This window comes from Theropithecus gelada, chromosome 1 (assembly GCF_003255815.1).
Source record: "Theropithecus gelada isolate Dixy chromosome 1, Tgel_1.0, whole genome shotgun sequence".
Taxonomy (NCBI): Eukaryota; Metazoa; Chordata; class Mammalia; order Primates; family Cercopithecidae; genus Theropithecus; species Theropithecus gelada.
The window spans coordinates 21,145,530-21,171,632 of NC_037668.1; the positions used below are offsets into that span (position 1 = coordinate 21,145,530).

At 44.6% G+C, this 26,103-nt stretch overlaps 3 protein-coding genes across 4 annotated transcripts in view; 2 read left to right on the forward strand and 1 right to left on the reverse strand.

Annotated features, from left to right (window-relative positions):
- LOC112631642 (GON-4-like protein) overlaps positions 1–10,828 on the reverse strand; it is a 43,689-nt gene extending 32,861 nt beyond the window's left edge. Inside the window, 5 exon segments of the mRNA XM_025397085.1 lie at positions 1,030–1,133; positions 2,037–2,077; positions 9,478–9,620; positions 10,361–10,515; positions 10,796–10,828. Of these exon segments, the coding sequence (XP_025252870.1) occupies positions 1,030–1,133; positions 2,037–2,077; positions 9,478–9,620; positions 10,361–10,515; positions 10,796–10,828 (476 nt within the window).
- MSTO1 (misato 1, mitochondrial distribution and morphology regulator) overlaps positions 1–26,103 on the forward strand; it is a 146,053-nt gene that overhangs the window by 71,451 nt on the left and 48,499 nt on the right. The window lies entirely within an intron of this gene.
- Positions 10,523–26,103, forward strand: part of DAP3 (death associated protein 3) — a 51,489-nt gene continuing 35,908 nt past the window's right edge. Inside the window, exon 1 of one of the 2 annotated variants that reach the window (XM_025381104.1) lies at positions 10,523–10,606. The gene's annotated coding sequence lies outside the window, so the exon portion shown is untranslated. The remainder of the gene's footprint in view (positions 10,607–26,103) is intronic. The other variant, XM_025381098.1, reaches the window with a different exon arrangement.

A 26,103-nucleotide genomic window follows, 5' to 3' on the forward strand; every position in this document is an offset into this window, starting at 1 on the left:
AAAAAAAAAAAAAAAAAAAAAAAAGAAGTTATAAAGAGTTGATCAGCGAAACCAAAATGTTTATTAATCAAATCCCATTATACATTCCCAGGATGAATGGTTCCATTCTGCTATACCATAATTTTGTTCTATGAACTATAAATTAAAATAATGGGTCAAATACTGACTTAGCAATCTTGAGGTTTCTGATGTAGTTGTATTGTTATATTTGTTGTAATGGAGAATGACTAGTAATTCTAGTTTTTAGACATTGGTTGGCATATCTTATCTTTTTTCACTAGCCTAGAAAATCATTAAAGGTCTAGCTTTCAGATGGATCTCAAGCTCTCTGCTTAGTAATGCTGTTAAGTTATAACACAGGACTAATTAGAGGGTCTATTCTCTTTGCTTTGTTCCACTTACGGCACAAAATGCATCCTGACCTGTTGCCATCCACCTAATGATTATATGCTGTTACAACAGAATACAGTGCAGATGCAAATCCACCAGAAAATGAGGAAAAAATTAAAGCCTCTACTTTCTGGATGCTGTAACACAAGTGCCAACCTCAGGCAGAAACGTCAGCACATACGTTTCAGACTCCTTACTGCAGGTGCTTCAGGGTTTGCTCCACTAATGCCTAGGTGATTTAACAAATTTTCAGTCACATTTAGCAAATATTAATGGCATATAAAAAGAACGAAAGGGACAGACTCGATATTATAATATGTTTGTGTGTTATAGTAGTTTGTGTGTCTGGCCACATAAATTCCTACATACCTCTCCAGCACCACTCACCTGGAGAAGTGGATATGGATGCCAGCTACTGTTTTTTCTCCCTTCCCAAACAGATACAGCTTGGCCTACAGCTGCACTGCCCCATACCAAGGAGACTTCACCTGACACCTAACTCCTGACAGGGCTCTGCATCCTTACATCAGTAACAGAAGTTGGTTGGGGATGAAAAATTGTTAACTGCAACTTCTGAAAACCTTTTCAGAAATAAACTTTTCCTCTATTCCAAATCTCAAGGTCTTTCAACTAGCCTACCGTAGAGCTTGAGGAGTGTTAAAGTTAGGTCGAGGCTCAGCCACACGCTCCTCCTCTTCTGGGCCGTCATCTTCCATGTTGGAGAATCCCATCTCATCTTGGAACTGTGGGTAAAGGGAAGGGAGGGTTTTCCTGGGGAATGGGTCTCGAATGTTGCTCCAGTATTGGAAAGAAAGAGTGAAAACTACAGATTACAAGACTTTAATAATGCTGGCACCCAGAAAGAGCCTACATCAGAACCTTTCTCACTTCAGGACTCCCCCAAACCCACATTTGGAAGGACTATTATGCCGGGAAAGTCGTCGCTCAACCAGTCAACTTGTATCAGTATGGACAGGGCTAGGGTAACTCAAAATGATCAATCTCTTCAGAAATATCTTTTCAGACAAAATTATGGAAAAGGTAATTATTTGTGTGCAAAATACTTTAGTTGGCAATCTTTAAGGACACACCAAATGACAGTAGGGGAAGCCATCGAAAGTTTTCAAGGGACCAGATATGCTGGCTCACACCTGTAATTCCAGCACTTTGGGAGGTTGAGGCAGGAAGATTACTTGAGCCTGTGAGTTCCAGAACATAGCGAGACTCTGTCTCTAAAAAAAAAGTAAAATAATTAGCTGGGCCTGTAGGTGTGTGCCTGTAGTCCCAGCTACTCAGGAGGCTTAGATGAGAGAATTGCTTGAGCCCTGGAGGTCGAGGCTGCTGTGAGCTGAGATTTCACCACTGTATTCTCCACAGCCTGGGTGACAGAGCAAGACTTTGCTTCAAAAAAAAAAAAAAAAAAAAAAAAGCTTCAAGGAAAATTTTGATAACAATAACCTACATGTGGATAATCAAGAGTCTAGTAGTTAGCAAATTTCCCTTGTCATTATATTCTTTCCCAGGCAGACTAAAAGGAGAATTGGTTTAGTCCCTCTTCTAGAGGGAGCATCACAGAGACCAAAGGACACATTTTGTTGGAGAACCAACTTACAATCCCATGTTCTCACTCGAGGATCACTACTCACAGTTTCAAACAGATCTTCCATCAGTTCATTTGCTTCCTTTTCTGCAAAAAAGTCAAACAGCATGTTGTTGGTATAAATTAGATTCATTTTACAATAAGGAGAAATTCCATGTAGACAATGTATGACGTTTTCAACAAGGCATCTGATGAATTCTTCATATTTATCCTTATTCTTTTTTGAGACAGGGTCTCACTGTGTCACCCAGGCTAGAGGGCAGTGGCTTGATCTTGGCTAACTGCAATCTCTGCTTCCCAGGCTCAAGCGATGCTCCCACTTCAACCCTCCAAGTAGCTGGGATCACAGGAGTGTGCTGCCATGCCCGGCTAATTCTTCTATGTTTTGTAGAGATGGGTTTTCCCCATGTTGCCCAAGCTGGTCTTGAACTCCTGAGCTCCAGTGATCCATCCACCTTGGTTTCTCAAAGTGCTGGGGTTACAGGCTTGAGCCACCACGCCTGGCTATCCTTAATTAATTTGTTCAAAAACATTTATTGAGTACTTACTATGTTTCAATCCCTGTTTCAGATGCTATGAGAGAGAGAGAGAGAGAGAGAGAGTTCTAATCTCATGAAGCTTAAATTCTAACAGGAAAACAACAAAGAGAAAATGTGAGCTAGATGATTCTTTTTTTTTTTTTTTTTTTTTTTTAATGAGATGGAGTTTCACTCTTGTTGCCCAGGCTGGAGTGCAATGGCACAATTTCGGCTCACTGCAACCTCCATCTCCTGGGTTCAACCAATTCTCCTGCCTCAGTCTCCCAAGTAGCTGGGATTACAGGCATGCACCACCACGCCCAGCTAATTTTGCATTTTTAGTAGAGATGGGGTTTCTCCATGTTGGTCACGCTGGTCTTGAACTCCTGACCTCAGGTGATCCACCCGCTTTGGCCTCCCAAAGCACTGGGATTATAGGCGTGAGCCACCACGTCTGGCCCGATGATTTTGTAAGTAGATGGCCTATCCAAACCCTCACAATACTGAATGGAATCAAGAGACAAGTCTCCCAGCCTGGGCAAAATGTCAACATATCTCTAAAAAAAAATTTATCTGGGCTTGGTCGCACACGCCTATAGTCCCAGATACTTGAGAGGCTGAGGTGAGAGAATCTCTTGATTCCTAGAGGCAGAGGTTGCAGTGAGCCAAGACCATGCCACTACATTCCAGCCTAGGCGACAGAGCAAGACACTGTCTCAAAAAAAGAGACAGAGAGAGAGAGAGTCAGAGACAAGTTTCCAACAGTGTTTCATAGGGCCCTATCTTTGGACCTGACCTATTTAAGAACTCCATCAGTGAGTTAGAAGACCAAGAGAACATACTTAACAAATCTGTAGATGATGTAAAGCTGTAAAGCTGAAAGGGACTGCCAATGCAATTGATGGAAAATTCAAAATTACATTTTCTCAAATGGATGCAACACATGAGGATAAATTTAAAGTTCTACATTGAGGATTATTATTATTTTTTTAATAGAGCCAGGGACTTGCTATGTTGCCCAGGGTGGTCTCGAACTCCTGGGCTCCAGTGATCCTCCCACCTCATCCTCCCAAAGTGCTGGGATTACAGACGTGAGCCACCCCACCTGGCAAGATCTTATATGTGTATTCAAGATACTATACGACTCATTAAGTCTCCAGATGAAAACCAGAATCTCTAAATATAGTTTGACAGTTTGACAGTGCCCAGTGACAGACTAAATGAGAAATTAGGAGGCAGTTTGATCTTTACTTCCTCAGAGATCTTTGTTCTGAGTTCTGACTCTTGTTCTATAAATTTTCAAGGTTGAAATGATTATCATGTTAATGGGTAAAGAGCTTCAAATCTTTGGATATCTCATTTTTTTTTTTAACTTTTATTCATTTGTTTTACCTTATGTGTTCCTCTACAATGGATATCTAGGAAAGTAACGACCATTCTAGCCATCTAGCATTCTGTTTCTTCATATCATGTAAAATGAGCGTTCTGATCTCTGATACACAAAGCTATTTAGAAGATAAAAAACAGACATTTTTTCAACAATCATTTTACTTTTGTTTCTACATCTACATACTCTACATGTTAGAGTTTTTGTTTTTGTTTTTTTGAGACGGAGTCTCGCTCTGTTGCCCAGGATAGGGTGCAGTGGTGCAATCTCAGCTCACTGCAACCTCTGCTTCCCAGGTTCAAGTGATTCTCCTGCTGCAAGCTTCTTGAGTAGCTGGGATTACAGGCACCCGCCACAACACCTGGATAATTTTTTGTATTTTTAGTAGAGACAGGGTTTCATCATGTTGGCCAGGTTGGTCTCCAACTCCTGACCTCAGGTGATCCACTTGCCTCGGCCTCCCAAAGTGCAGGGATTACAGGCATGAGCCACCACGTCCAGCCGAGTACTTTGATTCTTAAAGGAGGATTTAATCCCCTGATATCCCAAAGGACAAACTATCCAGTGGAATTCCTGGATAAAACATAGGCACATAGTGTCTTTTCCTCAGAGGAAAGATATTTTTGTCAATAGAAGAATTTTGCTCTTCTGGGCATGGTGGCTCACACCTGTAATCCTAGCACTTTGGGAGGCCGAGCGTGGTGGATCACCTGAGGTCAGGAGTTCGAGACCAGCCTGGCCAACCTGGTGAAACACCATCTCTACTAAAAATACAAAATTAGCTGAGCGTGGTGGCTAACGCCTGTAATCCCAGCTACTCGGGAGGCTGAGGCAGGAGAATCGCTTGAACCCGGGAGTCGGAGATTGCAGTGAGCCAAGATTGCGCCACTGCACACCAGCTTGAGTGAAAAGAGTGAAACTCCATCTCAAAACAAAAACATAAACAAAAAAATTGATTTGCTCTAGCAGAAAAATAATTATATTTCAGGAATTCCTTCAGGAATCCTATACCAGTACTGAAAGATCCTAGATTGGAAAATGAAAATGCCCAAATTATTAAGTCCTGAGATAGAGGAGCAGGGATCTTGTTTTGTCCATTACTGTATCTTAGTACCTGGAATAGTGCTTGGCACATAATTAAGCACTACATACATGGCAGTCTTGTTTCTGAACCAAAATAAGGTGGTTTAATGAAAGAGATGGGTTTGGCCAGGTGCGGGGGCTCACACCTGTAATCCCAGCACTTTGGGAGGCCAAGGCAGGTGGATTACTTGAGGTCAGGAGTACGAGGACCAGCCTGGCTACTGGCCAACACTGTGAAAGCCTGTCTCTACTAAAAATACAAAAATTAGCCAGGCGTGGTGGTGCGTGCCTGTAAACCCAGTTGTCAAGAGACTGAGGCAGGAGAATCACTTGAATCCAGGTGGCAGAGGCTACAGTGAGTCGAGATCATGCCACTGCATTCCAAACTGAGCTACAGAGCAAGACTCCGTCTCAAAAAAAAAAGAGAAAAAAGAGATGGTTGGTCCTACTTTGAAGTACACTGGACTTCTAAAACCCAAGTGAAATACTGATCAGCTTTAAAAAGAGAACTGTCATAACTACCTCAATTTAGTTCCAAGACTTAGGCGTCCCCACCAAGGCAACATTAACACAGTAAGGCTATTCCAGTTCATTTTGGAGAAAATCTTTGATTTGGTAACCAGGTAAAAATTTTGGCTGGGTATGCTGGCTCAGGCCTATAATCCCAGCAAATTGGGAGGCTGAGACAAGAAGATGGCTTGAGGCCAGGAGTTCGAGACCAGATTGATCTACATAGCAAGACCTGGGCCAGGTGCAGTGGCTCACTTCTGTAATCCCAGCACTTTGGAAGGCCGAGGCGGGCGGACGACTTGAGGTTAGGAGTTCGTGACCAGCCTGGCCAACGTGGTGAAACCCTGTCTCAACTAAAAATACAAAAATCAGCAGGGCGTGTTGGCACGCACCTGTAATCCCAGCTATTTGGGAAGCTGAGGCAGGATAATCACTTGAACCTGGGAGGTGGAGGCTGCAGTGAGGCAAGACTGCGCCACTGTACTCCAGCCAGGCGACAAGAGTGAAACTCTCAAAAAGAAAAACAAAACCATAGCAAGACCTAATCGCTATTAAATAAACTATATAAACATACATGCACATATATACACACTACACACACATATCACATGTACGTTTTGAGAAAAACAACACCATGAACCTACTACCCATTAAAAATTTAGAGAAAATATTAAACTTTTCACAAATTTACATAGTATTCTTACACAGGGGCCATGTCAATAGAGAGAAAGGACTAACAGACCATTTTTCCTAAAAATTCTCCATTATCTCACTGAATCCTATAATCTGTCCTATTAAAACACCTTTTTGAATTTCCTACACTTTTTTTTGTGTGTGTGTGTGAGACAGAGTGTTGCTCTGATGCCCAGGCTGGAGTGCAGTGGCGTGATCTCAGCTCACTGCAACTTCCCCGTCCCAGTTCAAGCAATTCTTGGTTCAAGCAGTTCTCGTGCCTCTGCTTCCCTAGTAGCTGGGACTACAGGTGCACTCCAACATATGCGGCTAATTTTTTGTATTTTAGTAGAGACGGGGTTTCACCATGTTGCCCAGGCTGGTCTTGAACTTCTGAGCTCAGACAATCCGCCCACCTCATCCTCCCAAAGTGGTAGGATTACAGGCATGAGTCACCCCACCTGACCAAATTCTTGTTCTTTTAAAAGTACAGTAATTATTTTTAATTTCTAGTACTAAATTAATGGGTAGTCTGTCAAATAGCTACTGGATTTTATATCAGGAGGGCTTTCTACATGTATGTATACCCAAAAATGACATTAAGACCTTTTTACATAAACTCACTGTGGAAATATATCCCAAAACAGCTAAGGAACACAAATGATGTTTGCCTTCTTTTCAAACCAACAGTTCCTTTGTACAAAAACACCAGACGATACAAAACATATTTTTTTAAAGTACAAAGTTCCATACAGAGTGTACACACTTTATGGTTATTCCAAAGAATAAGTAGTGACAAAAAGTCTTTGCGACTGGGTTATAAAATTTAAACTTCTAGGAATATGTTTCCCTCTTCCTTGTCCTTTTGAGAGCTGCCACCATCATACAATTCACATCATCTCTTCAACCACAGAAAAGTAGCATCTCTTCAAGCACAGAGACCATATATTAATCTTTGTGTCTCCTGCATAGGCTTAACTCAGTGTTTGTTATAACTAAGCTAAACTCCAAGACAGGAGCTTCAAATCATCTCAGGCCCAATCCAAAACTGAAAAAAAGTCGCTTCTCAGAGTTTGAGAACAAAAAGATACCGACAAAGAACAAAGCCACAGATACTCGTGCTACATTAGCTTCCCCTTTTAGCAAACACAGAATTGTTTACTAACACTGCAGAAGTAAGTTTGCAGACGATAAAAAGAATACATAAAAAACATAGATCCTAAAGTTCCCCTGTCAACATGTTCAAATACTATCATAGACTCCTTCACCTTAAACTCATACTAACATCCACACGCCCGAACAAAGAAAATGAAAGGTTTTCAAATGAGACCTAAATATAAATTGGCTCTATTTCATTACACTTTAAGTTCCTAAAATCATATGTATAAATCATGTGATTGTGCTTATGCTCATCTTCTAACTTGAGGGCCCAGTGTCTTTCATCAGATTCTTAGAAGGATAAATGACCCCCAAAAACTTTTAAGAACCACTAATCTAGCCTATCAAGAAACATCCCATTTTCCAGAAGAATACAGTTAAGTTGGCTTAGTTCATGCACTCTTCCCTCATATTCACAGAGGGGATTCTTACTATATGAAATCAATCTTTCAAAGGATTCCTTCAGCCCAGCCAAGAAGTTCCAACATCCACAGGTACATATATTAACAATCACCAGAACCCAAAACCAGTTCTCTGATTTTAATTCCACACTGCTTCACTCAACTTAATATCTACCACTGTCAAAACAATTCCCCTCATATTGCATCCAGGCTATTTACAGAGACACCTTGATTATCCTCACCCCAAGGCATGGACGATTTATTGAACAGGCAGTCAACAAATACTTGTTGAATGAATGAAAAAGGATCTTTCCTCCCACAGATTTCAAGTTAAGCTGTCAGCATCCATGCAGCTGCTCTGGTAGAGGTTAAGCTGTGAAAGCCTTCTCTCCCTCACACATACAACCTCAAGTGTCAGAAATGCTCTGCTTCCCCCATAAACAAAATAATATAGCCATGGATATGCATTTCATACAGGTCAGACCGGGCAAGGACATCTACTTTCCACATACATATCTGACACAATCGGTCTCCTCCAAATACAATCCAACCAGTCACATGTGCTCCTATCTTTCCAACATACTCAGATTTGCCGACAAAGACTTCCTGAGGCACCATGGTATGCTGAATATACTGCTGCAGCAGTAGTGAAAATATGGGAGTTACAGTCTCAACTTTGTCACCAATTTAATATGCGGCCTTGGAGAAGTTCTCTCCTTATGCCTAAATTAACTATTTTGTAAAATGGAAGAAAGCATCCTACCATTTTCACAGAGATTTAGTATCACAAAGAAATTGAAAGCGCTTTCTTATTGTATTTGTAAACTATTACTACAAACCCGCGACAACAAATAAGGTCACCCATTCTTTACAGCTTTGTAGCAATGATTCTGTTAAAGATATTTTGGGCCTTCACATTTACACAACTCACTCTAACCAAAGGCACAAACTATTAAGACCACAACTGGCTATGCTAAGTTTCTCCCCTCCATGACCTCACAGACACATGCTGTATAGAACACTACCATTGCCACTCTTTCCCAACAAGTAACTAGGGGCTCCCAATCCCTAAAATACACACACATATCAACCTGCAAGGAACCTCCCAACATTTATTCAAGAACTAAGCTAACTTATAAGGGGAACTCCATTACACTTACACAAATAAAGGCAAACTCTTCCGGAAACACTTTCCATCCTCGCATACACACATCAACACAGCCGCTACACATCAACAGACCATCTGTCTTCTAGACCAAAAACACCTCTTTCCATGTACAAACTAATCAGTGACATTTATTAAACTTATAACACTGAGATCATCCTGCCGTTCCTACATACCGTTCAACGCGGCAGGGACACCACAGACCTTGTCACACAGGTAAACTCCCCTCTCAGGATCGTGTCCCCGACCACTCTTATCCCTTAATTAAACACACACAAACTGGACTATGGTGGAGGCTCCGATCATGCCTACAAACACAAACTAACCTGTCAGGGGCACAGACGACTCCGCCTCCACTCGCTTACTTTCCAGCCCCCTCCGGGAGTCCGCCTGTCAGGGACACCCCTTCACCCCGCCTGGAGGGACTTCCCGGTAGGCTCAGGATCCCCCTCCCTGCTCTCCCCTCCCCCATCTTCACCACTGCTCTCCCAGAGGTCCAGGTCCGGGAGATGACAGTGGCTCCCAGGAAGCCCAGGATTCAATCGCTGAGAGAGTGCTTAGGCCCGAAGGCCTGCCCAAATCGTTCTACTCACCGTGTCGGAGGCCGAGGCCGAGGCCGAGAGCGACGAGAGTGCAGGGAAGTGGGGAAGAGGGGGTGGCCGCCAGGCTCCTCCGCTTCCCTGGGTCCACGGCGGATCCCTCCCGCTTGTCAGGAGGCGGCCAGCGGGTAAGCTGACTGGCGGAAATGCGAGAGAGGAGAAGGGAAAGGTGGAGGCTAAAGGGGGCAAACTGAGGGGAGGCGGGTCCCGCAACCGAGACTGGGATCGTCTCCCCTCCGCAAAGCGAACCCAAAATGGCGGCGGGAGCGGCGGCGGCGGCGGCAGCAGAGTGGCGGCGGTGGCGGCGGCTGCTCCTCCAGAGGGAGGGAGCGAAGGGCGCCTAGCGCCCCCCCAACCTCCCACTCCTCCCTCCTCGCGTTCTTCCCCACCGTCCCCCGCTCCGCCCGACTCCGGCCGCGTAGCGCGCACGCCCGCCCGCAAGCGTACGAGTGTCTACGGGCTAGTCGCTGGCTGCTCCCACCAACCACCACCTTCGGCCGCCCAGCGCGCCAGCCAGCCCGTACGCGCTCACCCACGGGAACCTCCTCGCCCAGTCCCCCACTCCCCCTCAGGCCCTGTCAAGCCGGCTCCGGCGCAGGCCCTCACGCGTACCTTAAGCGGCGCGAGCCCAAGCCTCCTCCACCTCCTCTTCCCGCCCCCACGGCCACCAACCGCCGCCAAAGCAGCCGCTGCCAGCACAGCCCCCCTCGACCCTCCAACCCTCGCGCGTGCGCCTTCCACAGTCCCCCCCCCCCCGCGGGACTGTTCCATTCCTGTCGGCTGCAGGGGCAGGAGAGGAATAGGCCGGCAAAGTGAGTCTGGCTTGCCGTTTGACTGGAATTGCCAGGGTGGCGGGCCGAGTCCCACGACAACCTACCTCCCTGGGCTCGTTCCTGCGGCGCTGCGGCTCGCCTCCTCCTCCACAGGACCCCGGCGAGCGGATCGAGGGCTGTCTAGCGCCCCCTCTGCCGGCCGGTGGTTGGAGGCCGCGGCGGCTGCGCGTTGAGTCGTTTCCGGCCGGATGACCCGAGCCTTTTACGCAGTCGCAGGACGGGCGCTTTGGAGCCGGCCGTTGGCAGTGTGTGTCAGTCGTCTGGTCTGGAGAAGTAGTCCTCGACTCACGGTGAGGGAGTGGACCGGCACGGGGGATGTATCGCTGAGGGAAAGGAGCGGGACTCCGGTCCTCCAGGAGGTAGGGAGTGAGGCCGGTAGGACCGGCGTGCCTCCGTGGGGATTCCTCCCGGGCGCTGTGGTGCCAACCTGGGACCCGAGGAAGATCGGCCTGGTGATCTGCTTGCTGTTGTTAACCCACCTCGGATTTATCGAATTTCACACTAGTGTCCATATGCGATTTTGTTTGTTTGCCCCTGACGCGCTACTTATGGATAGTACTTCTTCAGCCTCGTTAGACAGCCTGGTGATAGAGGATGAAGAAACCATGTGCTTCTCATTCAGTTCTGGACTCAGTCTCCCTTGTTTTCAGCAAGCTATTTTTCTTAGTTCCTTATCAAAAAGTGTACATGAAAATTAGGTAACTCCAAACATGCCTCCAGGGTTGGTGTGTGAAATAATAAGATAGAGCTGGGCGCGGTGGCTCACGCCTGTAATCCCAACACTTTGGGAGGCCGAGGCGGGTGGATCACAAGGTCAAGAGATCGAGACAATCCTGGCCAACATGGTGAAACCCCCGTCTCTACTAAAAATACAAATATTAGCCGGGCGTGATGACGGGCTCCTGTAGTCCCAGTTATTCAGGAGGCTGAGGAAGGAGAATTGCTTGAACCCGGAAGGTGGGGTTGCAGTGAGCCGAGTCCGCGCCACCGCTCTCCAGCCTGGGTGACAGAGGGAGACTCCGTCTCAAAAAAAAAAAAAAAAAAAAAACCTAACTAACTTTTTTCACTACATCATATTGTTTTCATAGTAAAATTTCTCATCAGCAGCATAACTGTGTGTCAAAGAAGAAAAGAGCTTTTAATGAAATTTCACTACACCAGTGTATAGGGAGAGTTACTTATGTATGGTCTCTGTGTTCAAGTAACTTTCAGTAACTATACTGATTAATGAATTGTCAGCTACATATAAGCAAATGAGATAGGATTCTGTTATTTTGTGACCGTAAGAGCGTACCAGAAGTTAAAATATATTAAATGCTCAATAAAATGACCTCACTGAATGAACAAACCCTGAATTATTTGAACCAACGAAGACAGAATAATGGTTTCCCCAAGGATATTCATTTCTTAATCCCTGAAGCCTGTAAATATAATATGTTACATGACAAGGGAAAAATCGGGGTGCAGAGGGAATTAAGGTTGCTAATCAGCTGACATTAAACTAGGGAGATTATCCAGGAGCCAGCGCTCCGCAATGGCCCTCTTCAGGTTTACTTCTGTAGCTGCCCGTGCTTGTGTTCCTTTTCAGAAAGGCAGTAGCTGAAAAGCACAGAAGCTGCCAGCACCACAGAATTCCCATCAAGCCTCGTTTCTTCATGTTGGAGTACTTGTTGTAATACCTATAGTAACCTCTTTGAACACTGCAACAGTGCCTTCTTGTGTGAGATCACGCATTAATATTTAGTTTGGCAGTTCCACTAGTTTGACATCCAGGAGTTTCTTCTCCTTCACTGGTACAGCTGACTCCATCTTGGGGTCCTGGTCTGATATAAACTTTTAAAATGAGGTTTCAGGCTGGGTACCGTGGCTCATGCCTGTAATCCCAACACACTGGGCAACTGAGACAGGAGGATTACTTGAGCCCAGGAGTTAAAGACCAGCCTGGTCAACATAGCAGGACGCCATCTCTACGAAAAATAAGAAATATCAGCTGGGCCATGGTGGCATGCCCAGGAGTTTGAGGCTACTGTGAGCCGTGATCACACCATTGCACTCCAGCCTGGGCAAGAGAGTGAGACCCTGTCTCTAAAATAAAATAAGGTTTAAAATATTTAAAAAATTTTTTTTTTAAATTTCTTTTTTTAGAGACCTGCTTTCACTATGTTGGCTAGGCTAGAGAGTAGCTCCTGTGCTCAAGGGATCCTACCACTGCCTCAGCCTCCTCAGTAGCTGGGACTACAGGTGTGCAGAACTTTTTTTTTTAAGATAAAATTTACTGGAGTATGGTCAGGGTTTACATTGACAGGTTATGGCAACTGCTATGTTGTAACAGTCTATAAAAGATTTTTTTATTTAACGAGGGAAGAAATTTGAGATTTTTGTTTGGGTACAGGTTGAGTTTTTCTTTTCTTTTTTTTTTTTTTTGAGACGGAGTCTCGCTCTGTCGCCCAGGCTGGAGTGCAGTGGCCGGATCTCAGCTCACTGCAACTCCGCCTCCTGGGTTTATGCCATTCTCCTGCCTCAGCCTCCCGAGTAGCTGGGACTACAGGCGCCTGCCACCTCGCCCAGCTAGTTTTTTTGTTGTTGTATTTTTTAGTAGAGACGGGGTTTCACCGTGTTAGCCAGGATGGTGTCAATCTCCTGACCTCGTGATCCGCCCGTCTCGGCCTCCCAAAGTGCTGGGATTACAGGCTTGAGCCACCGCACCCGGCCGAGTTTTTCTTTTTTTTTAATGAAAATGTTTGGGAACAAGTGTTTTCGATTTGAGATTTTTTTTATTTTGGAATATTTCCATTATACTTACTGGGTGAACAACCCAAATTTGAAAATATGAAATCTCAAATGTTAGCATGAATACCTTAATAAAGTTAGGACAGTATTTTATAAACATTATTAATATTGCTAATTGTTAACATTAGAAATGAAAATCAAGAAACGTAATTATCTGCAACATCATCACCCAGAAATACCAATTGTGCTGGTATATTTTTTCCTTTAAGTTTTTATCTTTATGCATCGCCACATCAGAACCATAATGTAAATATACAGTTGGATTGAGGTCAGTACCTCATGGGTGTACTATTGAGCCCTGTAATTCTAGGATGTTAACCCTGGTCATATATATACACTTAACATGCATTTGTGAAGTTTTTTGAAACTTCTCAAATACAGCCTGAAGTCCAATTTGCTGAAGAGTATCTAGACTATCCACTACCCTAAGAAGCAATCATAGTCCCTTCCATAGTAGTTTAAGTTTTAAATTGTCCACTGTTCTAAGTAGCGTGATGAAATTTTGCACCACCCTGTCCTGGATGTGAATCAACATAACCATGCTGTATGTGCTACCCATCGGTTAGTTGTTGACATCATCAGCTTTTGACATCCAACTGTGGACATTGGCCTGACTCAGTGATTCAGCGTCACCCAAAACAGATGATCTCCCTTAGGCATAGTCAGAAGGTCCAGAAGATTGATAGTAGATGAACACTATATCACATTAGTGAGTGCCTAAGTCACTCACTTTATCTCATCTTGTAAATGTTTTGTCATTTTACATCAACACGAGAAGGATGAGCACGGTTCAATGAGATATTTTGAGAAAGAGACCACATTCACATAACTTTTATTATGGTGTGTTGTTCTAGTTGTACTATTTTCTTTCCATCCCCCTGCCCCGCCCCCCCCCAAGACGGGGTCTCACTCTGTCGCCCAGGCTGGAGTGCAGTGGCGCAATCTCGCCTTGCTGCAACCTCAGCTCGCTGCAACCTCCCCCTCCCGGGTTCAAGCAATTTTCCTGCCTCAGCCTCCCCAGTAGCTGGGATTACAGGTGTGCGCCACCATGCCCGGCTGATTTTTTGTATATTTAGCAGAGACGGTTTCACCATGTTAGTCAGGCTGGTCTCGAACTTCTGACTTCATGTGATCCACTCACCTCAGCTTCCTGAAGTGCTGGGATTACAGGCATGAGCTACTGTGCCCAGCCCAGTTCTACTATTTTTTTTTTTTTTTTTTTTTTGAGATGGAGTCTCGCTCTGTCACCCAGGCTGGAGTGTAGTGGCACCATCTAGGCTCACTGCATACTCTGCCTCCTGGGTTCATGCCATTCTCCTGCCTCAGCCTCCTGAGTAGCTGGGACTACAGGCACCCACCACCACGCCCGGCTAATTTTTTTTTTTTTGTATTTTTAGTAGAGACTGGGTTTCACCGTGTTAGCCAGGATGGTCTCAATCTCCTGACCTCATGATCTGCCTGCTTCGGCCTCCCAAAGTGCTGGGATTATAGGCGTGAGCCACTGCGCCCGGCCTGTTCTACTATTTTCTTACTGGCTATTGTTGTTCATCTCCTACTGTGCAAAATTTACAAATTAAACTTGATTATAGGTATATACCTATAGGAAAAAAATGGTGTGTGTGTGTGTGTGTGTGTGTATATTTTTAGTGATCAGTACTCTATGGTTTTAGGCATCACCTGGGAGTCCTGCAGTGGATATCCCAAGGATAAGGGGGACTACTGTATTTCCTTCTTTCTTGCTTTCTCCATTATAGAAGAGCTAAGAGGGCTTTCAAAGCTGGGGAGGTTTAAAAAGTGTATATTGCAGCTGGACTCAGTGGTTCATGCCTGTGATCCCTGCACTTTGGGAAGCCAAGGTGGGTGGATCATCTGAGGTCAGGAGTTCGAGACCAGCCTGGCCAACATGATGAAACCTTGTCTCTACTAAAAATACAGGCCGGGCACGGTGGCTCACGCCTATAATCCCAGCACTTTGGGAGGCCGAGGCGGGTGGATTACCTGAAGTCAGGAGTTCAAGACCAACCTGGCCAACATGGTGAAACCCTGTCTCTACTAAAAATACAAATATTAGCTGAGCGTGGTGGCACACCCCTGTAATCCCAGCTACTTGGGATGCTGAGGCAGGAAAATTGCTTGAGCCTAGCAGGCAGAGGTTGCAATGAGTGGAGATCGTGCCACTGCCCTCCAGTCTGGTCAACAGAGCGCGACTCTGTCTCAAAAAAAAAAAAAAAAAAAAAAAAATTAGCTGGGCTTGGTGGCATGTGCCTGTAATCCTAGCTACTCAAGAGGCTGAGGCTGGAGAATCGCTTGAACCTGGGTGGCGGGAGTTGCAGCGAGCTGAGTTGGCGCCACTGCACTCCAGCCTGGGCAACGAGCAAAATTCCATCTCAAAAACAAAAAAAAATTGTAAATTACCTGCATGATTTCTACCAAAACCACCTAGAGGTACAAGACTGAGAGCTTTGCTGGACATGATGCTCGCACCTGTAATCCCAGGAGTTTGGGAGGCCAAGGTGGGAGGATTGCTTGAGATCAGGAGTTGAAGACCAGCCTGGGCAACATCGACCTCATCTCTATTTAAAAAAACTAAAAAATTAGCTGGCCATCGTTGTGTATCCCTGTAGTCCAAAGTTGTCCAACCCATGGCCTGCACGTTGCATGCGGCCTGGGACGGCTTTGAATGAGGCCCAACACAAACTCATGACCTTCCTTAAAACATGAGATATTTTTTTGGCAGTGTTTTTGCCGTTGTCGTTTTTAGCTCATCATCTGTCATTAGTGTTAGTATGTTTTATGTGTATGGCTTGAGACACTTCCTTTCTGACGTGGCCCAAGAAAGCCAAAACATTGGACACCCCTGTTGTAGTCCAAGCTTCTCAGAAGGCTGAAGGGAGAGGATCTCTTGAGCCCAGGAGTCCAAGACTGCAGTGAGCGATGATAGCACCACTGCACTCTAGCCTTGGGGACAAAAGGAGACCCTATCTCAAACAAAACAAAACAAAACAAAACAAAACAAAACAAACAGAAAACCTGAGAGCTTGGAGAAGTTAGCACTGTTGAAGTTTGTGATAATCAGTAAATTTCAGGACTCCTTTACTTTTATGTCCCTAATGTTCTAGGAATCCAGACCTGGGGAGGTAGATATTATTAAGACGAGAAAATACAGCATAAGGAATTCTGCTTTTTCTAGCTGAAATTATGAAAGCAATGAAAGTAGTCTTTGTGAACCAAACTTTTCCTATGGGACTTGGAATTTAGGACAATGTTTCTCAATCTCAACACTGTTGACATTTGGGGATGGATCATTCTTTGTTGTGGGGGACTCTCCTGTGTGTTGTAGACTGTTTAGCAACATACCTGGCCTCTACTCACTCGATGCCAGTAGCATCTCCCCCTCCCTCCTTCAGTTGTGACAACCAAAATGCCTCCAACCATTCATTGTCAAATGTTGGGGGAGGGGACAAAATCCCCCTGGTAGAGAACTACTAATTTAGAGAAAGATTACTGATCGTGAAGAATCAGTCTGGGTTTAGTAGTAAAGAAAGTCATGGCAGACTAATACATCCTTCTTGTTAGAATTCCTAGAATGGTAGATCAAATTCCATTATTGGTATGTCCTCATTAAAGTTAGACATTTGATAATCTCTCACAGTGGCTTTTTGAAGAAATGTATACTGAATGTTTAATTGGTTGAATAACCATACCTAAAGGCTACATGTTAGTGAAATGGGCTGAAGTTCTGTTAACCACTGACATGCAGGCAGTGGTTGTCACTCTTGGCTGCACATTGGAATAAGCTGTGAAGCTTTAAAAATATTGACATCTGGGCAGGTATGATGGCTCACAACTGTAATCCGAGCATTTTGGGAGGCCAAGGCCAATGGATCACTTGAGGCCAGGAGTTCAAGACCAGCCTGGCCAACATGGTGAAACCCATTCTCTACTAAAAATACAAAAATTAGCTGGGCATGGGCTCGCCTGTAATCCCAGGTACTTGGGAGGCTGAGGCATGAGAATTGCTTGAACCAAGGGGCAGAGGTTGCCGTGAGCCAAGATCGCACTGCTGTACTCCAGCCTGGGCAACAGAGCAAGACTCCATCTCAAAAAAAAAAAAAAAAATTGATGTCAAGTTCCCACTACCAGAGACTGATTTAATTGGTCTGAGGCACAATCTGTATATCTGAATTTTTAAACTGTGCCGAGGGGGGCTGGGCACCGTGGCTGAAGCCTATAATCCTAGCACCTTGAGAGGCCAAGGCGGGTGGATCGCTTGAGCCCAGGAGTTTGAGACCAGCCTGGGCGACATAGTGAGATCCTAACTCTATATAAAAGATACAAAAATCAGCTGGGTGTGGTGGCACGCACCTGTAATGGCAGCACTTTGGGAGGCCAAGGTGGATGAATCGCTTGAGCTCAGGAGTTCACGACCAGCCTGGATCACATATGAAACCCCATCTCTACAAAAAAAAAAAAAGTATATAAACTATGTACTCAAGTATATAGTTTATATACTTGAGTATATAAACTATACTCAAGTTATTCTAACATGCAGCTGTGGTTGAAAGCCACTGATCTAGTCTATGCTAAGTAACCCTATCATGTTAAATAGTTTTATCAATGACCTGAATTAGATTAATGAGGATATATTTTTCAAATTTATGCCTTTTACAAAATTTTTGAAGGGTAGGTAATGTCGGTGATAGATACAAAGACAGAAGAAGATCTCCAGATGTGGAATTTTCTACTGGATCCTGTAACAGAAAGAAGACATTAGGCTGGGTGCAGTGACTTAACGCCTGTAATCTCAGAACTTCGGGAGGCAGAGGAGGGTGGATTGCTTGAGTCCAGGAGTTCAAGACCAGCCTGGGCAACACGGTGAAACCCCGTGTCTACAAAAAGACACAATAATTAGATAGGTGTGGTGGTACACGTTTGTAGTCTGAGCTACTTGGGAGGCTGAAGTAGGAGGATCAAGGCAGAGGTTGCAGTGAGCCGAGATCACACCATCACACTACAGCCTACGTGACAGAGTGAGACCCTGTCTCAAAGAAAGAAAGAAGACATTAGCAGAAACGCTGAGGAAATCCAAATAAAGTCTGCAATTTAGTAAATAGTATTGTACTAGCTTTAATTTCTTAATTTTGAAAATTGTACTATAGTCATATGTATATAACATTAAGGAAAGTTTAATGAGAATTATAAGAAAGTACTTTGTACTGCCTTTGCAACTCTTCTGTAAATTTACACTTTTTTTGTTTGTTTGCTTTGAGATAGGCTCTCACCGCCAAGACTGGAAGGCAGTAGTGCAGTCCCGGTTCACTGCAACCTCAAGCTCCTTGGCTCAAGGTATCCTCCCACCTCAGCCACGAGCAGCTAGGACTACAGGCACATGCCACCACATCCAGCTAATTTTTTTTTTTTTTTTCTGAAGTCTCAGTCTGTCGCCCAGGCTGGAGTGCAGTGGCGCGATCTGGGCTCACTGCAAGCTCCGCCTCCTGGGTTCATGCCATTCTCCTGCCTCAGTCTCCCGAGTAGCTGGGACTGCAGGTGCCAGCCACCACGCCCGGCTAATTTTTTGTATTTTTAGTAGGAACAGGATTTTACCGTGTTAGCCAGGATGGCCTCGATCTCCTGACCTTGTGATCTAACCGCCTCAGCCTCCCAAAGTGCTAGGATTATAGGGGTGAGCCCCTGCACCCGCCGTTTTTTTGTTTTGTTTTTTGTTTTTATACTGAGTCTTGCTCTGTCATCCAGGCTGGAGTGCAGTGGCACAGTCTCAGCTCACTGCAACCTCTGTCTCCTGGGTTCCAGCGATTCTCATGCCTCTGCCTCCCGAGTAGTTAGGATCACAGGCGACAGCCACCACACCCGACTAATTTTTGTATTTTTAGTAAAGATGAGATTTCACCATGTTGGCCAGGCTGGTCTTGAATTCCTGACCGCAAGTGATCCGCTTGCCTCAGCCTCTCAAAGTGTTGGGATTACAGGCGTGAGCCACCATGCCTGGCCAATTTTTTTGATTATTAGTAGAGAAGAGATCTTCCTATGTTGCCCAAGCTGGTCTTGAACTCCTGGTTTCCCAAAGTGCTGGGATTACAGGTCTAAGCCACCGTGCCCAGCCTCCACTATCTAACTTCAGAACATTTTTATCACCCCCAAAAGAATCCTATCAGTAAGTTGCTTTCCATTTCTCCCTCCCATTGCCTCTCACAACCACTAAATCAGTTACATAATTAATAAGCAAATTATGGACATTTCATGTAATTGAAATCATACTATATGTGGTCTTTTGCAACTGTCTTCTTTGTTTTTTGTTTGTTTGTTTGTTTGTTTGTTTTGAGACGGAGTCTCGCTCTGTCCCCCAGGCTGGAGTGCAGTGGCTGGATCTCAGCTCTCTGCAAGCTCTGCCTCCCGGGTTTACGCCATTCTCCTGCCTCAGCCTCCCAAGTAGCTGGGACTACAGGCGCCCACCACCTCGCCCGGCTGGTTTTTTGTATTTTCTGGTAGAGACAGGGTTTCACCATGTTAGCCAGGATGGTCTCGATCTCCTGACCTCGTGATCCACCCGTCTCGGCCTCCCAAAGTGCTGAGATTACAGGCTTGAGCCACCGCGCCCGGCCGCAACTGTCTTCTTTTACTTTGTTTTCAAGGTAACAATCTGGATAGATTGTGTCATGCAATCAGAACTTGTTTCGTATTGCCAAATAATATTCCATTATATGGCTATACCACGTTATGTTTATTCATCAATTGATGGACATGTGAGATATTTCCACTTTTTGGCTCTTATGAATAATACTGCTATGAACATTTGTGTACAAGTTTTGTATACACTTGTCTTTATTTCTCTTTTATACCTGAGAGTGGAATTGCAGGTTCATATGGTAACTCCATGTTTTACCTTTTGAGGAACTGCCAGACTTTTCCAAAGTGGCCTCACCGCTTAAAAAATCGCGCTGGGCGCGGTGGCTCAAGCCTGTAATCCCAGCACTTTGGGAGGCCGAGACGGGCGGATCACGAGGTCAGGAGATCGAGACCATCCTGGCTAACACGGTGAAACCCCGTCTCTACTAAAAAATACAAAAAAAAAAAAAACTAGCCGGGCGAGGTGGCAGGCGCCTGTAGTCCCAGCTACTCGGGAGGCTGAGGCAGGAGAATGGCGTAAACCCGGGAGGCGGAGCTTGCAGTGAGCTAAGATCCGGCCACTGTACTCCAGCCTGGGCGACAGAGCACGACTCCGTCTCCAAAAAAAAAAAAAATTCGCAACAGCAACATGTAAGAATCCTAGTTTTGGCCGGGCGCGGTGGCTCACGCCTGTAATCCCAGCACTTTGGGAGGCCGAGGTGGGCGGATCACGAGGTCAGGAGATCGAGACCATCCTGGTTAACACGGTGAAACCCCATCTCTACTAAAAATACCAAAAAAAAAAAAATTAGCTGGGGGTGGTGGTGCACGCCTGTAGTCCCAGCTACTCGGAGGCTGAGGCAGGAGAATGGCGTGAACCCGGGAGGCGGAGCTTGCAGTGAGCCAAGATTGCACCACTGCACTCCAGCCTGGGCGACAAAGCGAGACTCTGTCTCAAAAAAAAAAAAAAAAAAAGAATCCTAGTTTTTCCAGATTCTGTCCAGCACATGTTATTATCAGTTCTTTTGGTTTTCGTCATTCTAGTGGGTGTGAAGTGTTATCTCACTGAGGTTTTTATTTGCATTTTCTTAATTTTGGGGGACCAGCCTCAACACTACCCGTAGGGTATCCAGAGTCCAGTGGCAAAAAAGGAATGAGAACAGACAGGTTAAGAGTTCATAAAGGTGGGAGCCAGGGGGCCAGTTGCAAAACGGAGGCAGCAAAAGGCCCAGAGTTCTGGTCTCCACACTATTTATTGAGTACAGTCACTTAGATCTAAGAAGAAGATGTTCAGGGCAAAACAGTCAAAGGGAGGCTGTATGTCACACACTTAATCTGTAGCAGTGGCGGTTTAAGTGAATCTCCTTTGTGCTCAAACAGCATATCTTAAGTTAGCTGGTGGGAACTGATACACAAATTGAAAAGTGATACACAATTTGAAGTCTCTCACCTTTTCCCTCAAGATAATATTTTTCTTCCAAAACCCGAATATGAGATTGGGCCATGATTAACTTCCATAATTTGGGATGTTCAGGGCCTATTATTGGATTAAGCATTTTTGGATGTAGGCCAGCTGTACCAAAATCGGTCGAAATTATGGGAAACTGGGCACGTTTTTCAGTGTAAGCAGTGTCATCTCTTTGATAGTATAGTTCCTTTTTTAGTCCTGTCTTGCATCTATCATTCTGATTGGTACAATTAACTGCACAGGTCCCCTTAGGGGACCAATCAATGACGATTCCATAGGAATTATTTTGCGGTACCACAGCGTGATCAGAGATGCAATCCTGGTGGGAGTAGTAGCTCACGCCTGTAATCCCAGCACTTTGGGAGGCCGAGGCCAGTGGATCACCTGAGGTCGGGAGTTCGAGACCAGTCTGGCCAACATGGAGAAACCCCGTCTCTATTAAATATACAAAAATTAGCAGGATGTGGTGGCGCATGCCTGTAATCCCAGCTACTTGGGAGGCTGAGGCAGGAGAATCCCTTGAACTCTGGGGGTCAGAGGTTGCAGTGAGCCGAGATTGTACCACTGCACTCCAGCCTGGGCAACAAGAGTGAAACTCCGTCTCAAAAAAAAAGACAAAAAAAAAAGACATGCAGTCCTTTCAAATCAATATTTCTAAATCCTTTGACCATTGTTGAGGTTATTGACACCTGTCTTTTCTGGGCTTAAACTGTTACAATTGAACTGAACTCTGAATGATCCGGGCTCCATCTAGAAAAGAAATGATAGGATACTGGTATTTGATTATGACCTGGAATTTTAACTAGCCACTGTTGTCCGTAGCCTTTTAGGCAACCGATAGCCAGCCCTATGCAAAGCAGGGGAACTGATAACCCATGGACACATTTATTTATTTATTTATTTATTTATTTATTTATTTATTTATTTTGAGACGGAGTTTCGCTCTGTCGCCCAGGCTGGAGTGCAGTGGCGCGATCTTGGCTCACTGCAAGCTCCACCTCCCGGGTTCACGCCATTCTCCTGCCTCAGCCTCCCGAGTAGCTGGGACTACAGGCGCCCGCCACCTCGCCCGGCTAGTTTTTTTTTTTGTATTTTTTAGTAGAGACGGGGTTTCACCATGTTAGCCAGGATGGTCTCGATCTCCTGACCTCGTGATCCGCCCGTCTCGGCCTCCCAAAGTGCTGGGATTACAGGCTTGAGCCACCGCGCCTGGCCTGATGGACACATTTATTAACATTCCTTCCTCCTCTGGGTGAGAGGTCCCATGAGTATCTGTAGGCTCAGGCATCCAAACACTATTATTAATATAAGCCTCAACCGGGGGTTCCAACCATGTAACAGGCCTAATTAATGGCGGAAATGGGATGTATGCCCAATAGGTATAATTTTGGTCTGCTGTAGCCACAGGGAGACTTACTGCCATAGTAATTACCGCAATCATAGCTACCGTCAGGTTACTTGAGGTTAGTGGTTTTTGTTGTGTTTTCAGGTTTTCTTCTGCAAGGTGGGTCAGCCACTTGATCTGTCCCCAAGTTGGTGGGCTTGCTTGACAGGTTTTGTTGGTCTTCATCTGGTCGGCTGAAATGTTCATTCGAGCCATCAAGCATGCTAGGGGGTAGAGATCTTGGTTCCAAAACCCTTTTCTCTTCTTTGGAATTTTGCTCATCATAGAATTTAAGATATCTTGTAGCCAAACTGGAAACTGGTTTTCTTCTGGGGAAATACAAGCAAACCCTCTTCCCCATGTTATAACTCTCCTTCTTTCCCAGGTCTTTGTTTTAAAGTCCTTCCACCACACAGGTTTTCCTTCATGAACATTTACCTTCTGTCCTGATACATGCTGTTCAGCTGCTGTAGTAACCTGATTCCGGGAGATGTTAAAAAAATTTGAGGAGGCCGGGCGCGGTGGCTCAAGCCTGTAATCCCAGCACTTTGGGAGGCCGAGACGGGCAGATCACGAGGTCAGGAGATCAAGACCTTCCTGGCTAACACAGTGAAACTCCGTCTCTACTAAAAAATACGAAAAAAAAATAGCCCGGCAAGGTGGCGGGCGCCTGTAGTCCCAGCTACTCGGGAGGCTGAGGCAGGAGAATGGCGCAAACCCGGGAGGCGGAGCTTGCAGTGAGCTGAGATCTGGCCACTGCACTCCAGCCTGGGTGACAGCGCGAGACTCCCTCTCAAAAAAAAAAAAAAAAAAAATTTTAAGGTAATGAGCCAACTGTAATTGCATATGAGGGGTGGAATATTCCATATCTCCCCCTATTTTCTATTTATGTAATTGCATTTTTTTTTTTTTTTTTTTTTTTTGAGACGGAGTCTCACTGTGTCGCCCAGGCTGGAGTGCAGTGGCCGGATCTCAGCTCACTGCAAGCTCCGCCTCCCGGGTTCACGCCATTCTCCGGCCTCAGCCTCCCAAGTAGCTGGGACTACAGGCGCCCGCCACCTCACCCGGCTAGTTTTTTGTATTTCTTAATAGAGACGGGGTTTCACCCTGTTAGCCAGGATGGTCTCGATCTCCTGACCTCGTGATCCGCCCGTCTCGGCCTCCCAAAGTGCTGGGATTACAGGCTTGAGCCACCGCGCCCGGCCATAATTGCATTTTTAAGGTTCAATTGGCTCGCTCAACAATCGCTTGCCTTTGAGAATTACAGGGGATAACCGTACTGTGTTCAATGCTCCATTGTTTTAAAAATGTTTGGAAAGATCTACTACAGTAGCCTGGTCCATTGTCTGTTTTTAATTTTTGTGGAATTCCCATGACAGTAAAACAGGAAAGCAAGTGTCTTTTTATATGTGTTGTTGTCTTGCTGGTTTGACAAGTAGCCCGTATAAAATGAGAATATGTATCTATGGTCACATGGACATAAGGAAGTGTGCCAAATGCAGGAATGTGGGTGATGTCCATTTGCCAGATCATGTTAGGTGCCAACCCTCGAGGGTTAACACCATTTCCTTGATGCACTAGTTTTAGTACCTGGCACTGAGGACAATGTTGTACAATGTCCTTGGCCTGTTTCCACATAATTTGATACTTGTTTTTAAGTCCTGCTGCATTAAGGTGTGTTAATGAGTGGAAAGTTTGGGCATTAGTAAGTATGGGGGAAACCAACAAGTCAGCTTGCTCATTAGCCTCAGTCAAGGGTCCTGGAAGATTGGTATGTGCTCAGATATGGCTTATATAGAAAGAAAAATCCCTAGCATGCACAGCTGTTTATAAAGAGTTGAACAATTGATAAAGCTGTTTATCAATAATATATTTAAGACAATTTCAATATGCCGAGTAGCTTATACAGCATAAGCTGAATCTGAAACAGTATTAACTAGCTGATTAAAATCTTCTAATACTGCAATCATTGCCTGTAATTTAGCTCTTTGGGCTGAGGAAAAATTAGTGTGGATAACTTTATCACAAGGTCCCATATATGCCGCTTTCCCAGTACTGGAGCCATCAGTAAAAACAATCATGGCTCCTTCCAAAGAGGCATCATGAGTAATTTTTGGAAGAACCTATGTAGTTAAATTTAAGGACTGTAAAATTTTATTTTTAGGATGATGATTATCAATACATTCAATAAAGTCTACTAAATCAACTTGCCATGTAACTGAGTTAATAAATGCTTGTTTAAACTGATTTTTATTTTTTGGAACTATAATCTTATTGGGCTCAGTGCCACAAAGTTTAACAATTTGCATACGAGCCTGTCCAATTAAAATTGTCATCTGACCTACATATACTGTAAGTGTTTTCATGGTATTATGTGGCAAAAAAGACCATTCAACCAAATCATTATTTTGAACAATAACCCCCATTGGGGCGAGTGAAGTAGGGAACACAATGAATTGAAAAGGCAAGACTGAGTCAATCCTACTGGCCTGGGCTTGCTGAACTTTTTTTCAGTTACTCTTAACTCATTCATGGCCATGGGTATTAATTCTCTTTTACTGTGTAAGTTGGAATCTCCCCTCAATATTGAGAAAATATTAGACATAGCATAAGTAGAAATTCCTAAGGTAGGCTGAATCCAATGATTATCTCCTAACAATTTTTGAAAATGATTTAAGGTTTTTAAAGAATCTTTTCTGATTTGAACCTTTTGAGGCTTAATGGCTCTATCTTGTACTTGCATCCCCAAATATTGAAAAGGAAATGTTGTTTGAATTTTGTTAGGTGCTATAAGCAATCCAGCATTTGTAATTGCCTTTTGCAAAGATGAATAATGTTGAATAAGTTGGTCTCTATTTTTCTGTTGCACATAGTATGTCATTCATGTAATGAATGATGTAACAATCTGGAAATTAATCTCCAACAAGCTGGATAGCTTTGCCTACAAAAGTTTGACAAACTGTGGGACTATTTAATATACCTTGGGATAAAACCTTCCAATGATATCTGGCTGCAGGTTCTTTGTTATTAATGGCAGGAATAGTAAAGGCAAATTTTTCAAAATCTGTCTCTGCTAAAGGAATTGTAAAGAAGCAGTCTTTTAAATCTATAATAACAAGCAGCCAGTCTTTAGGGAGCATGGTGGGGGATGGGAGTCCTGGTTGTAAAGCTCCCATCGGTTGAATTACAGTGTTGACCTCCCACAAGTCAGTCAGCCTGTACCATCTACCATACATTTTTTTAAAATCACAAATACTGGGGAATTCCAAGGAGAGAAAGTGGGTGAAATATATCCTTTTTCTAGTAGTTTTTAAACTATTTCATGGAGTACCCCCAAGTTTTCCTGAGGGAGCCGTCACTGTTCGACCCAAACAGGATACTTCAGGGTGAGCCTGAATTGCTCCTTCACCATAGTGAACTGTGGGTTGGGCAGTAATGGGCGCGGCGAGCCGAGTTTCAGGCTCCCTCCCCCTGCACTCACTCGGCTGAGGAGGAGGTGGCCATTCCAGACATTTCTCTGA